The 15,820-nt window shown below is 43.2% G+C and overlaps 1 protein-coding gene across 1 annotated transcript in view; it reads left to right on the plus strand.

The window, feature by feature from the left end:
* SLCO4C1 (solute carrier organic anion transporter family member 4C1) overlaps window positions 1-14,389 on the plus strand; it is a 77,721-nt gene extending 63,332 nt beyond the window's left edge. The window contains exons 11-13 of the mRNA XM_060235640.1: window positions 1,069-1,133; window positions 9,574-9,711; window positions 14,251-14,389. Coding sequence (XP_060091623.1) covers window positions 1,069-1,133; window positions 9,574-9,711; window positions 14,251-14,375 — 328 coding nt within the window. The 3' untranslated portion in view covers window positions 14,376-14,389. The remainder of the gene's footprint in view (window positions 1-1,068; window positions 1,134-9,573; window positions 9,712-14,250) is intronic.
* Window positions 14,390-15,820: the final 1,431 nt, after the last annotated feature.

Here is a 15,820-nt window from a genome sequence, read left to right on the forward strand (position 1 = left end):
AAAGAGACCGTGCCACAGCAGCAGCAGTGCAGCTTGGCAAGTGAACCCAGGCATTTAAAATGTTCAAGCTGGTCCATGCTGCTGCTGTGACAGTGGTGCAGCTAGGCGAGTGAACTCAGAAGGCATTTAAAGAGACTGCAGTATCTTTATATTCCTTTCCCCCTCCATTGAAAGCAATGGAGGATGGAGCACTTTCTTTGGGAGCCAATAGAATTTGATCCCTTGGTCCAGTGTGGTGTAGTGGTTAAGAGTGGTGGACTCTAATCTGGAGACCCAGGTTTGATTCCTCATTCCTCCACAAGCAGCAGCTGGGTGACCTTGGATCAGTCACAGTTCTCTCAGAGCTCTCTCAGCCCCACCTACCTAACAGGGTGTCTATTGTGGGAAGAGGAAGGGAAGGAGATTTTAAGCCACTCTGAGACTCCAAGGGAAGGGTAGGGTATAAATACAACTCTTCTTTTTATACTGTAAATTTAGTGCCTCTATGTCAAAAAACAGCTCCCCTCCAGAACTCCTAATACCCCAAGATTGATTCTCTATTATACCCTATGGGGACAGTCCCCATAAGCTATAATGGAGCTGAATAAATTTGGGTTTTCTGAATATTTACCCAGATGCCAGCACCATACTGATAATAGGGTTTGGAATAGCAAGAAATACTAATATTTTGGAGTCTAGTAGACCTGCATTTGAGAAAAAAACCCATGATTTTTCCCCTGCACACCATTAGTAGAACATCTGCTTTGTATGTCGAAGTTTGCAGCTTCAGTTCCTAGTATCTCCATTTGAAAGGATCAGTAGCAGGTAATGTTAAAGACCTTTGCCTGAAGAGCCAATGCCTGTCTGAGTAGACAATGCTAACTTTGGTGGTGTCACTCACTATAAGGCAGCTTCTTGTGTTATCAAATTAAGTACTGAATTTATAGTGTTTCATAAAAGTAAGGATTCATACTTATAAGTATTTTAGAGTTTTTTTGAACATGGGTTCAAAAATTATGTGTACTGAAGAAATACTAGATTGGAAAGCTGCTCTGCCACATTTTCTTAAAGCTCAATTTTGTTTTACAGATGTGTACCAGATAAGCATCGATCATTTGCTATGGGTGTTCACATGCTGATTTTACGAACTATAGGTATGTCTCATATTTTTTAAGGTTTAGGGCAAATGTAGAACTTTCCCTTTCAAAGGTGGAATTTTGCATTGAAATCCTTTGGATCTTGATGGATGTTTGTTATTATTATTTTTTACTGAACATTTGAAGTCTGGAGAATTTTGCTGAATAAAGGATTAGACCACAGCAGTCACTGCATTCGAAGTACAATTGCCATACTGAGTGGATTAAGAGGCCTAAAAAGAACACTTGTGAATAAAGCAAACATGCACAACCCAGTAGGCCATTCACTGACAAAATAAGTTAGAATGGGAAGATGTGAAGTATGCATGAGAGCAGATCACTTCCAGGTTAAAAACTAAATTGGATGTGCTCTCTCACATACAAATATCCTTCAGTTTATCATACAGGCCCATACACAATTCCTGTTCTGAGTTGTGTTCATCCCCAAGGATCTGATCAGGTGAAAAAGACAAATGAAAGAAAAGAGGAAAGCAAACTAATCCACAATGTACCTATAATACTGCAAGGGTCAAGCTACCTCAAATAAAATCTCTCTCTCTCTCTCTCTCCCTCCCTCCCCCACCCTATCTATCTATCTATCTATCTATCTATCTATCTATCTATCTATCTATCTATCTATCTATCTATCTATCTATCTATCTATCTATCTATCTATCTATCTATCTATCTATCTATCTATCTATCTATCTATCTATCTATCTATCTATCTCAGTACTGTTGAGTTGTCTGTTCATAAAATGTTGTTATTGTATTTTATTGTTTTTATATATTGTGCTCTGCCCTGAGCCTTATGGGATGGAAAGGAATAGAAATATACATACATATAAATATACATATATATATAAATATATACATACATATAAATATACATACACACATATATATATATATATACACACACATACATATATACATATATATATATATATATATATATATATATATATATATATATATATATATATATATATATATATATATATGTGTGTGTGTGTGTGTGTGTGTGTGTGTGTGTGTGTATACATATATATATAGTACATGGTAGGAAAGAGTCTGTTCTACGGGAAGGGCAGGTTTAGGGTTGCCAAGTCAACTCAGAAAATACCTGGGGACTCTGGGGGTGGAGCTCGGAGACTATGAGGTGGAGCTAGGGGACTTTTCCATTCCCTAAATAAATAAAAATACAGCAATGCAGTTCCCCCAAATAGTCTTCATTTCCTTATCCCCCCAGCAATTCCAGTAAATGAAAGTGAACACTAATAAAGCAGCCAAAATAAACAGAGTTTGCAAGCATATACTTCTGTGATCTTTCTGGAGCTTTACACACAGGAGCTGCTGTTTTGCCAACCAACTTCTTCAGACTAACACAGACAAATGAAAAGAGAGAAAGGTGGAGTTTTCCTCCTTCCCATAAACAGTTTTCTATAGAAAGATGTCTGAGATGAATCCCAAACAAACACTGTTCTCTCTCTCTGCCTCTCTGTCTCTGTCTCTCTCTCTCTCATGCAGACACACACACAGACACGCACACACACAAAGACACATGGATGCACACACACACTCTTACTAGCTCTGGTTCTTATACAAAGATGTCTGAAACCAAAGCAAGCAAAGCAAGCAGAGGGACTTGGCTCTCATACATGTGGCTCTTCTGCTGGCCCCTCCTGATGCAGCTTTCACTTCCTGCTCAAATTTAAAGGTGCACACACACATTTTAAAATGTGATGTGTTTGCAGGCTTCTAAACCTGCAGGAAATCTAAAGGCACATGGCGGCTGTGAGCGTGGTGCCTGGAAAACCGGGGGTTCCACCACTGGCTCTTCTGCTGGCCCCTCCTGATGCAGCTTTCACTTTCTGCTCAAATTTAAAGGCAAGCACACACATTTTAAAATGTGATGTGTTTGCAAGCTTCTAAACCTGCAGGAGATCTAAAGGCACATGGCGGCTGTGGGCGTGGAGCCTAGAAAACTGGGGGTCCCACCACTGGGACCAGGAAACTGGAAAGTTTAAATGGGCTATAAATTGAATAAAATAAATAAGAGAAAATAAAAGTAGAAGATCTGAATATAAGACTTCATAGAACATCAATATGAGCCTTACATAAGCTGTAGAAATTTCACATACACAGTTGATAGATATATTAAATGACCAACAAGCCCTTATGCGTTTTGGCCTCTAGACGTAGAAGTACTCCAGCTTGGCATGAATGCATCTACTATAGATACAAGGCACCTTTAATAGTGTGGATATGGCAGGACAGTAGAGTATTACAATGCATTCCTATCCAGAGCCCCTCTGCCCTGTACTGTTTGTGTGAGGAAGAAACTGTCTTCTTTCCTTATTAATGGCTCTGAGGCAGCCAGTTCTTTGTAGGAATGAGTTTATGATCTGAATATCTCCTTGAAATACCAACTTTATTCTAGGAACACAATCTCACATTTTGTAGTATGATAGGGCAGGGGTGGCCAACGGTAGCTCTCCAGATGTTTTTTGCCTACAACTCCCATCAGCCCCAGCCATTGGTCATGCTGGCTGGGGCTGATGGGAGTTGTAGGCAAAAAACATCTGGAGAGCTACCGTTGGCCACCCCTGTGATAGGGTATGATATGGATCTAAATAAATGGTCAGTATCTTGTAATCTGAGAGAACCCATTCCAAGTTTCAAATTCTGTTAAAGCTGGTATGATGACTTTACGTTCTGCCTTCTCTCAGATGCAGAATTTTTCCTCCATTTTCCCTTGCTTCTGACTGAGCAACCCCTTTATTTTCTTCCTTCCTGAAGATCTATGATTGTTTCACAATTTTTATACTGACAACACAGGAACTTGAAGAAAGAGACAAGATAACCCTGTTAAACTTAAACTTTTGAAATAGCACATGAGAGGCTTTATAATGTTAAAAAATTAAAATATTTTATTCAGCATAGAGGGGAGAAAGGTCAGGTGAAATCAGGGGCAAATGTCTGAAGTAAATCAATAAGAAATCTGAGGTAGCTTAATATTTTCACAAACTATAGTTCATAGGTTTTCAGTAGTTGAGAATTGTAAACTTTTCACACAATCTTAGAATCTTAGATTCTTTCAGTTTTTCCTAAATACACCAGTTTACTTTCTTGAGTTTAAATGACTCTTCAGGTTTCAGAAGGCAGGGATATACTACCAAGCACCAAATTCCTTCTCTGAGCACACCAGGAATCACTCCAATCTTTAGAGCTAGTTTTGGTAGGGAATCACTTCTCTAACTGGCCTGAATGGGCGTCTTCACTGATCCACCCAGTCCTATCAGTTTTTAGCCAGAGCTAAATTCTCAATCAGAGTTAACCTTTCGACAGTCAAGGCTAAACTTAAACTGAGCAGTCAGTTCTCAAGACTTTCTGCTCAAATGATGTTAACCAATCAAATTCCTTTGAGCAGCCTGTCACTCAAGGCTCTGTGGCTCTGTTTATATAGAACTTGTTTATATATCACTTTCCATCTCTCTCTCCATCTCCATCTCGGCTTGGCTTCGCGAACGAAGATTTAAGAAGGGTGCAATAGTCCACGTTTGCTGCAGGCTCGCTGGTGGCTGACAAGACCAATGTGGGACAGGCAGGTCCGGCCACAGCGGCTGCAGGGAAAAGTCTGATTTAGGGTTGGTCCTGTAGCAGTGCGATTCTTCCTCAATCTCCTTTTGTCCTCAAGACCAGCTATGCGTGCGTTCTCAAAGGAAGAGACAGCCTGGTGGATGGTGTGCCTCCATGCTTTGCGATCTGAGGCTAGGTCAGACCACTGGTGATGGTTGATGTGACAGGTGCTAAGGGATTTCTTCAAGGAGTCCTTGTACCTCTTCTTTGGTGCCCCTCTATTTCGATGGCCGGTGGAGAGTTCGCCATACAGGGCAATCTTGGGAAGGCGGTGGTTTTCCATCCTAGAAATATGCCCTGCCCAGCACAGCTGCGTCTTCAACAGCAGTGCCTCGATGCTGGTAACCTCTGCCCGTTTGAGGACTTCAGTGTTGGTCACAAAGTCACTCCAGTGGATGTTGAGGATGGTGCGAAGGCAGCGCTGATGAAAGCGCTCAAGGAGTCGCAGGTGATGACGGTATAAAACCCACGATTCGGAGCCATAGATGAGGGTTGTCATCACAACCGCTTTGTAAACACTGATCTTTGTGCCTTTTTTCAGATGCTTGCTGCTCCACACTCTTTTGTGCAGTCGGCCAAATGCACGGTTTGCCTTTGCCAGCCTGTTGTCAATCTCCTTGTCGATCTTGGCATCTGAGGAGATGATGCACCCCAGGTAGCTGAACTGCTGGACTGTCTTCAGAACTGATTCACCCACAGTGATGCAGGGAGGGTGATAATCTTCCTGGGGTGCAGGCTGGTGGAGAACTTCTGTCTTCTTCAGACTAACTTCTAGGCTGAATAGCTTGGCAGCCTCTGCAAAGCAGGACGTCATATGCTGCAGAGCTGATACCGAGTGGGAGACGAGTGCAGCATCATCAGCAAACAGTAGCTCTCGGATGAGTTTTTCCATTGTCTTGGAGTGTGCCTTTAGTCGCCTCAGGTTGAACAGGCTGCCATCGGTGCGATAGCGGATGTAGACACCATCGTCTTCATCTAGATATACTGCGGCTCTTTGAAGCATCATGCTAAAGAAGATCGTAAAGAGAGTTGGCGCGAGAACGCAGCCTTGCTTTACACCTGTGCCTATTGGGAAGGGCTCCGAGAGGTCGTTGCAGTGTCTGACTTGGCCTCGCTGGTCTTCGTGTAGCTGGATGATCATGCTGAGGAATCTCGGGGGACATCCTAAACGTTCCAAGATTTGCCACAGGCCTTTCCTGCTAACGGTATCGAAAGCTTTGGTAAGGTCGACAAAAGTCACATACAGAGCCTTGTTCTGTTCCCTGCATTTCTCTTGGAGCTGCCTGAGAACAAATACCATGTCGGTGGTGCTCCTGTTAGCTCTGAAGCCGCACTGGCTCTCTGGGAGGAGTTCTTCTGCAATGGTGGGCACCAGTCTGTTCAGGAGTATTCTGGCAAGGATTTTGCCTGCGATGGAGAGCAGGGTTATCCCCTGGTAGTTGGAGCAGTCTGACTTTTCCCCTTTGTTCTTGTATAGGGTGATGATGATTGCATCGCGAAAGTCCTGTGGTAATTTGCCTTGTTCCCAGCAGGTGACAAGTACTTTGTGAAGTGAGCTATGTAGTACTGTGCCCCCATGCTTCCAGATCTCTGGTGGAATTCCATCAACTCCTGCTGCCTTGCCACTTTTCAGTTGCTTGATGGCTTTAACAGTCTCTTCTAGGGTGGGGATCTCATCCAACTCTGTTTTCATCGGTTGAAGTGGGGTGAGGTGGATTGCTGAATCTTGAACTACGCGGTTGGCACTGAAGAGAACCTGAAAATACTCCGACCACCGGTTCAATATGGATGCCTTGTCTGTGAGGAGCACTTGGCCGTCTGCACTATGCAAGGGACTCTGAGCCTGATATGATGGACCATATACTGCCTTCAGGGCTTCGTAGAACCCTCTTAAATCACCAGTGTCTGCACACAGCTGGGTTCTCTCTGCAAGCTTGGTCCACCACTCGTTCTGAATGTCTCGAAGCTTGTGCTGGAGGTTGCTACATGCAGCGCGAAAGGTTGCTTTTTTCCCAGGACAGGAGGGCTGAGCAAGATGTGCTTGGTAGGCAGATCTCTTTTTTGCCAGTAATTCTTGGATCTCTTGATTGTTCTCATCAAACCAGTCCTTGTTCTTCCTTGTGGAGAACCCGAGGACTTCTTCAGAGATCTGCAGGACGGTAGTTTTTAGGTGTTCCCAGAGTGCTTCTGGAGAAGGGTCTGTGGGGCAACTGAGGTCCTCAATTCTTGACTGGAGTTTTGCCTGGAAGGCAGCTTTAACTTCGACTGACTGGAGGCTGCCAACCTGAAACTTCCTCCGAGGGATACCTCCTCTCCTGGGTGTGGGTTTAAAGTGAAGACGGAGATTGCAGCGTACAAGACGATGATCCGTATGACATTTTGCGCTGGGCATTACTCGGGTGTGTAAGACATCTCGAAGGTCTCTCTGGCGCACCAGAATGTAGTCGATAAGGTGCCAATGCTTGGACCGTGGGTGCATCCAGGTTGTCTTCAGACTGTTCTTCTGCTGGAAGATAGTGTTGGTGATGGTGAGCTGGTGCTTCATGCAGAATTCTAGCAGGAGGCGCCCGTTGTCATTGCAGTTGCCAATGCCGTGTTTGCCAAGTACTCCTTTCCAGGCTTCCGAGTCTTTACCTACTCTGGCATTGAAGTCGCCAAGGATGATCACCTTGTCCTCTGTAGGGGTCTTCCGTACGAGGTTGCGTAGATCAGCATAGAACTTGTTCTTTTCTGCAGGATCTGCTTGAAGGGTTGGGGCATACACACTGAAGAGTGTTGCATGCTGCTTGTTTTGAAGTGGGAGGCGCATGGACATGATGCGATCTGAGTGACCTGTTGGAAGGTTTTCGAGTTTGGAGGCAATGGAGTTCCTGACCATGAAGCCAACACCAGAAAGGCGGCTCTCAGCCTTTGACTTACCCGACCAGTAGAGGGTATAGCCAGCACCGTGTTCTTGAAGACTACCTTCCTCAGGGAAACGGACCTCACTGAGAGCTGCTATGTCGATATTCAACCTGAGAAGTTCGTGGGCAACTAGAGCAGAGCGTCGTTCAGGGCGACCACTGCCTACTGTGTCAAGCATGGTTCTGATGTTCCAACACGCAAGCTTTAGTCTTTGCACACTTTGTGAGGCAGGTGCATGCCTTTTCTTTGTTGTTATTTTTCGACCGCAAGTAAGGATGCCCGTTAACCGCGGCTAGCCAACTGGGGTGGGGGAGACGAGCTTTGTTTAGGCCACCTTTTCTAGGCCCCTCTCCGTGTGGAGCAAGCAGTGCTGTCCCTAGATAAGGCTGCTTGGTCATTCAGGGTGCTGCCGAAAGATGCTTTCATCTCCGGGTTAGCATCAGGCGACCAATATCCTGAACCGCCTACATGCAGGATCGGGACTGCGGCTTCCAGTGGCACCTTCCACCTGCCGTTTCGCCCCTTGCCTATCGCTGCAGGACTTGATGCGTTGTGGGTTGTGTGTGTGGATATGCCCTTCAGGCCTGCGCAGAGGAATTTTTTAGGTGAAGCGCAGTGTGCGCGGTACTGGCTCCACCCTTTCACCTGGGGGTCATCTGCCATGGCCCAGTAAGCCGGGACGCCGGCAGTGAGTCCTCCAGGTGGTAGGTGTTACATTAACGAGCTCAATCTGCCTGGGTTTGATGTTAGAGTTTTCCTTCTCTTAGGCTGACGAGGTTGGTGGGCCCAGCCTGCCCATCCGGTTATACCGCCGGACACTTCGGTCGCACCATGACGTAGCAAACTCTGTGAAAACGGGGGGGACCAGCGAGAAGGTGTTGCTACGGATGCAGTAATGCAGGAGAGGCCATTGTAGTGACCATCTGCCAGGCATAGCCAGACAGTGACCACGCGGCGTTCACTACACCGGGAGAGGAGAGGCTATGTATTGCGCATGCACTTTCCCTGGGGGGGTAGGATTCCCAGAGGGAGCCCACCCCTCCACCACCCCTCCACCACCCCTCCACCACTTATAAGCTTTTTAAAGTGCATTCCATCACAGTTGGCAATTCCAAAAATAAATAATTCTGTGAGATGAAATTAAAAAAAAAAGGTAGGTAGTCCCCTGTGCAAGCATCAGTTGTTTTTGTTGCTGTCACAACGTTTTCACGGCAGACTTTCTACAGGGTGGTTTGCCATTGCCTTCCCCAGTCATTTACACTTTCCCCCCAGCAAGCTGGGTACTCATTTTACCGACCTCGGAAGGATGAAAGGCTGAGTCAACCTGGAGCCGGCTACCTGAACCAGCTTTCACTGGAATCGAACTCAGGTCATGAGCAGAACTGTAATACTGCAGTTTTATCACTCTGCACCATGGGATACTATGTGTTAATTCCAGCTATAGATGCTTAGGTTGATCTTCATTAAGGAAGGGGAGCTGTGAAATTCCTCATGTGGGTTTAAGGAGGAATTTAAAGGAGCCAAGAGAAGAAGCATCATGCAGGTAAACTGGGAGGCGATTCCTGCCATAAGGCAATGAAAACAAAAGGAGAAAAGATCATTTAAGGGAGGAGACGTTGGAATTCATGGGTGGAGGTGTTAATAGATTATAGTCCTAATAAAATAAATTTAACTTTTGTTTTCAATGTAAGTGCTAGTTAATCTATGCTGTGTTTTGATGAAGTCTGTGGTTATATCATTCGTTAGTGACTTATCTGAAGATTCCTTCAAGGGGTCCCATCTTGTATGGTGGTACAAGGACATTATGAACTTGTACGATACCTTGCAATGTCTCTTATTCCATTTGACATCATCATGCCAGTTTTCTGAGCTTGCATTACTAACTCAATGTGCACTACTCATTTTGTTGCAGGCACTGTACCTGGACCAATCCTGTTCGGTGTTGCGATAGACAATAGCTGCACTTTGTGGTCTATAGATAAATGTGGAAAAACAGGAGCCTGTTGGGTTTACAACAACCATCTAATGGCATATACGTTAATGGGTATAAGTAAGTGGCTCTCATTGATATTACATATTCGAAATGCTCAGAATAGATTTGGTCGGAATAATTTTATAAAAAACTTTTCAACAGAAAAATGGATGGAAATATGGAAAAGATGCAGCTATTGTTATACTACTTTGGCTCCTGATTGTCTGATCTTTTAAAACAGAAATCCAAAGGTTGTGGACGCCCTTTTGCTGTTCTTTGGTTTGCAGGGGTGACACCTGACATATCCAAAAGGCAACTGTCCTAGATCAACCTGGCCACCAACTAAAATCAATTCCTGCTCTGTGTACCTCCACTTTCTGAAGATTGGCAGGTGGCAGTCAGAGACAGGGCTTTTCCAGTGGCTGCACTATGGCTGTGGAATGTCCTCTCCTTTGACATGTGGCTGGTGCACAGTCTTTTATGCCTTTGGCACTTGTATGCTTTCCTGAGTTCCTTGCTAACACACTTTTAGGACAGAAACTCTTTTACATTGCTGTTTTCCTCAGAGCCAGTTTGGTGTAGTGGTTAAGTGCATGGACTCTTATCTGGGAGAACCGGGTTTGATTCCCCACTCCTCCACTTGCACCTGCTGGAATGGCCTTGGGTCAGCCATAGCTCTGGCAGAGGTTGTCCTTGAAAGGGCAGCTGCTGTGAGAGCCCTCTCCAGCCCCACCCACCTCACAGGGTGTCTGTTGTGGGGGAGGAAGGTAAAGGAGATTGTGAGCCGCTCTGAGACTCTTCGGAGTGGAGGGCGGGATATAAATCCAATATCATCATCATCATCATCATCATCATCATCATCATCATCATCATTATTTTTTGTTGGTTGGCTTGTTCCATTTTATGTGCCATCTTTTTAATCATATGCTCCATATTTATGTTTGTTTTGTCTGCCACTTTGTTATTTATTGCTTTTAAATATATAGAAGTACAAATGCGGTAGAAGACAGAGACTAGGATACAGGATGATCTTGACAGACTGGAAAACTGGACTAAACAAATAAAATGAATTTTAATGGGGATAAATATCAAGTTCTGCATTTAGGTAGAAAAAATCCAATGCATAATTATAGGACGGAGGAGACTTGTTTTGGCAATAGTATTTGCGAAAAATATCTAGGGGTCTTAGTGGACCATACACAGAACATGAGTGTGATGCAGTGGTTAAAAAGGCAAATTCAATTTTGATCTGCATCAGCAGAAGTGGTGTCTAGATTACATGAGGTGATGGTATTGCTTTACTGTGCTCTGGTTAGAGCTCACCTAGGGTACTGTGTTCAGTTCTGAGCACCACAATTTAAGAAAGGTATAGACAAGCTGAACACATCCAGAGGAGAGCAACAAAGATGGTGAGGGGTCTGAAGATCAATTCCTATGAGGAAAGGTTGAAAGAGCTGAATGTGTTTGTTTATTTATTTATTTATTCAACTTTTATCCTGCCCTCCCCGCCAAAGCAGGCTCAGGGTGGTTTAACCTGGGCAGGAGATGACTGAGAGGTGATATGATCACCAAGTTCTTGAAGGGCTGTCATTTAGAGGGTGGTGCAGAATTGCTTGAGAGGGAGGGCAGGAAGGGAGGGCAGGAAGATTTGCATCAGAGCTTAGGTTCTCGTGGCCCTTTCTGACACCCCAGGGAAATGCCCATCATCACTTTGGAGTCAAGAAGCAATTTTCTCCAGGCCAGCTTGGCCAGGGATCCTGGAGGTTTTTTGCCATCTCCTGGGCATTCAGTAGGGGTCACCCGGGGGGAGGGGGAGGTACTTATGAGTTTCCTGCATTGTGCAGGGAGGGGGGTTGACTAGATCAGGGGTGTCAAACTCATTTGTTATGAGGGCCAGATCTGACATAAATGAGAGCTTGTTGGGTCAAGCAAGGCCATGTAGGTACCTCTTTAAGATTAGGTAGCAGAGATACAAACTTTATAAAAGATAAAAAAAAACAATTAACTTAAAGGGGAGGGACGGTGGCTCAGTGGTACAGCATCTGCTTGGAAAGCAGAAGGTCCCAGGTTCAATCCCTGGCATCTCCAAAAAAGGGTCCAGGCAAATAGGTGTGAAAAACCTCAGCTTGAGACCCTGGAGAGCCACTGCCAGTCTGAGAAGACAGTACTGACTTTGATGGACCAAAGGTCTGATTCAGTATAAGGCAGCTTCATATGTTCATATATATGCTTTCTGTTGCCCTAGAAGGTTGGACCAGAACCAATGGGTTGAAATTAAATCAAAAGAGTTTCCAGCTAAACATCAGGAAGAATTTCCTGACAGAGTGGTTCCTTAGTGGAACAGGCTTCCTCGGGAGGTGATGGGCTCTCCTTCCTTGGAGGTTTTTAAACAGAGGCTAGATGGCCATCTGATAGCTTTGAATTCAATTCTGTGAATTAGGTAGATGTATCAGTGCTTAGTTGTGTGTGGTTGAGGTATTTGTGAAGTTCCTGCATTGTGCATGGGTTGAACTAGATGACCTTCCAACGTTATGTTTCTGTGATTCTATGTACTGCATTGATTATTTTGTTTTCCAATTATATTGCAAATTGTTTCAATCTCAGTATATTTATTTATTTTTATATTATTTATAGTTCACCTTTCTCACAGTTACTCAAGGTGGATTATACAAAGTGAATCAAAATGTCAACAAAATGGAACATTTAGTAACCAGTGCATTAAGATTATAGCAGTCTGGAACTACCAGAAAGAACTGAAGTTAACATGTCACATTGAGCAGTACAAAAATTACATAATAGGATCCTACTCACGATATATGAAGACATTAATAATAAACAGTTTAAATAAATCAATTATATATGGATAAATTGAGATTAAGCACAAAGTTAAGAACTGCTTTGTTGAAACAAAAATGGGAGACAATGGAAAATACTGCAAAAAAGTGGGAAATGATTGCTGTGTGTATTATAATTAGAAGGATGTAACTATTCTTAGGATTGCACTGGAAATATGGACTTGTCTCTCAGCTCCATGAATTAAAATAGAAGCTCTCTGATTAAGCAACAAACCGTCCAAATCTTAAGAACACTTTCTTGGAAGTGAGCCCCATTGAACAGGATTCTGAGGAGACCTGCTCAACATGTTAAGAACATAAGAGAAGCCATGTTGGATCAGGCCAGTGGCCCATCCAGTCCAACACTCTGTGTCACACAGCGGCAAAAAATTTTATATATACACACACACTGTGGCTAATAGCCACTGATAGACCTCTGCTCCATATTTTTATCTAAACCCCTCTTGAAGGTGGCTATTCTTGTGGCCGCCACCACCTCCTGTGGCAGTGAATTCCACATGTTAATCACCCTTTGGGTGAAGAAGTACTTCCTTTTATCCGTTTTAACCTGTCTGCTCAGCAATTTCATCGAATGCCCACGAGTTCTTGTATTGTGAGAAAGGGAGAAAAGTACTTCTTTCTCTACTTTCTCCATCCCATGCATTATCTTGTAAACCTCTATCATGTCACCCCGCAGTCGATGTTTCTGCAAGCTAAAGAGTCCCAAGCGTTTCAACCTTTCTTCATAGGGAAAGTGTTCCAGCCCTTTAATCATTCTAGTTGCCCTTTTCTGGACTTTCTCCAATGCTATAATATCCTTTTTGAGGTGCGGCGACCAGAACTGCACACAGTACTCCAAATGAGACCGGACCATCGATTTATACAGGGGCATTATGATACTGGCTGATTTGTTTTCAATTCCCTTCCTAATAATTCCCAGCATGGCGTTGGCCTTTTTTATTGCAAACGCACACTGTCTTGACATTTTCAGTGAGTTATCTACCACGACCCTGATATCTCTCTCTTGGTCAGTCTCTGCCAGTTCACACCCCATCAACTTGTATTGGTAGCTGGGATTCTTGGCCCCAATGTGCATTACTTTTCACTTGGCCACATTGAACCGCATCTGCCACGTTGATGCCCACTCACCCAGCCTCAACAGATCCCTTTGGAGTTCCTCACAATCCTCTCTGGTTCTCACCACCCTGAACAATTTAATGTCATCCGCAAACTTGGCCACTTCACTGCTCACTTCCAACTCTAAATCATTTATGAACAAGTTAAAGAGCATGGGACCCAGTACCGAGCCCTGCGGCACCCCATTGCTTACCGTCCTCCACTGCGAAGACTGTTACTGCAGAACTGTGGTTGAGATATCCAATGATAAAACTCTTGGGAGCTTTTATTTATTTTCTTATTTATTTTATTTCTACCCACCTTTTTAGAAAGGTCTCTAGACAGATTTAGCCTGAATCATTTTGAAATTTTTTTTGAATTGGTTTCATTGTAGCTTAAGCAACTAAAGGTGAGCTAATTTTCTTTAATGGGAAATCTGATGGGAATTTGATTGTGATCCATGGCTTATTGTGGTATGTGTGTAGTATTTATACTTCTGAGTGGTGGCTCATTATGAACTTAGGGTGGGTATGCCTTGTTTGTAGATTAAATCGGATACTTAATTATAATGCTTTGATTACAGTGATGTCTCTTTGAACCACCTTGCATTATTCTTGGAAAGAGAAATGGGTATATATTATTACAAATATACTTCCCCCCCTTTCAGGTGCAACTTGTAAAGTGATTTCCATTACCTTCACTGCTATAGCCTATGTCTTATATAAGCCTCCGCCGGTTCAGACTTCTGCTTCACAGAAGAACATTGAAACAGAGACAAGTGTACAACTGTAGCATAATGAAACACCTCTCACAGAAAAAGAAGACTGAAGGGAGAGCTTTGTAATAGCATGCCACAGCAACTAGACCTATGGAGCCTAATTGATACCAGGACTGGAGCAGATCTTGAATTAACATCTGTTGTTTTAAATATGACTTGTAAGGTTTATTTCAGTGATTTGAAATAGCAATTATTTCAAACATCTTAACATGGAATATTTTATAATATAAGATAGCACTTTTAAAACCTTTCTGATCAAAACATCTAGCACCTTTGGCTACTCAGTTTATTCCATTGCCTGATTCAGTTACTGAGCAGTTCCTGTAGAATTTGCTGTAGGAGCATATGAACCACCAGTGGGCTCCTGTCATTACTGGAGTCACATGGAGGTCCTTCTTCCATGAAACGACAGTTCAGCGTGGACCTGTCTGGACAACCAACATAGATGTACAAATCATGCCAGCTGCTTGTGGACAGTCTGGATCACAAGTGCCCTCTACAATCCCTCTGGATTTCAGGTTCACCAGTGGCCCATAAGAGCCTATACATAATCTCACAGGAGGTTGGAAGGCACTGGACATTGAATTGGGAGAGTGCAGTAGACTCAATTTTTTTGTTGTTTAATATTCTCATAATATTTTCTACAAACCAGCAAAATATGCAAATTTGCCACAATAGCTTTGGCTAAGCACAAACACAAAAATACTGTAAGTATAATATACCTGTTCCTTAAGATATGAATGTAGATTAATGTTTACATACTTTACAGGTTTGTTGTATAAACTTACTTAGACTATCTACACACTCATCTCTCCTTTTCTTCCCTGATTTTGAACCAGCTGACCTCATTTTCCTATATCAAACTCTACAAAATTTCAGTACTTTGATCAGGTAGAAACTTGGTATAATTACATTATAGTTTGGCTGCTGTATTGTGTCTCTTGGACTTTACATATAAAAAAAATGAGGGAATTAGTATTTTTGAATCCTGTGTTTGTGGCTGGTTTACATGTGGTTAACTTTTCTAGCTGAGATCTCTGTTGTATTACAAGATGTATGCTTGAAAAGTGTGGTCATCAGAGCACTGACTCATAATGGAACCTCTATAATAAGAATGTTGCTAGTGATCTGGAGAAGGGACCTGTTGCCTCCTTAGCTGTGACTACATGCAGTAATTGAAGACAGATTTGTATTGCTCATGAAATTCTTCATTGTTTATACCTGAAAACTGGAGGTACATCAATATCCCTGCCCTTTGTTATGTTTCTTATAGCAAGTCTTCAAATTTGGTGAATGCCACCATTCACTTGTGAATGTTAGGAATTCCAGATGAATCTTTTGACTGTCTGAAGTATCAGAGATATACCTATGAACACTTATACCTATAAACATAGCTGCCTTTATATGACCATTATCATTCATTGGTGTGTGTCCCAAAACTGAAATAATTTATTACAAA

This window comes from Heteronotia binoei, chromosome 4 (genome assembly GCF_032191835.1).
Source record: "Heteronotia binoei isolate CCM8104 ecotype False Entrance Well chromosome 4, APGP_CSIRO_Hbin_v1, whole genome shotgun sequence".
In the NCBI taxonomy this organism is placed as follows: Eukaryota; Metazoa; Chordata; class Lepidosauria; order Squamata; family Gekkonidae; genus Heteronotia; species Heteronotia binoei.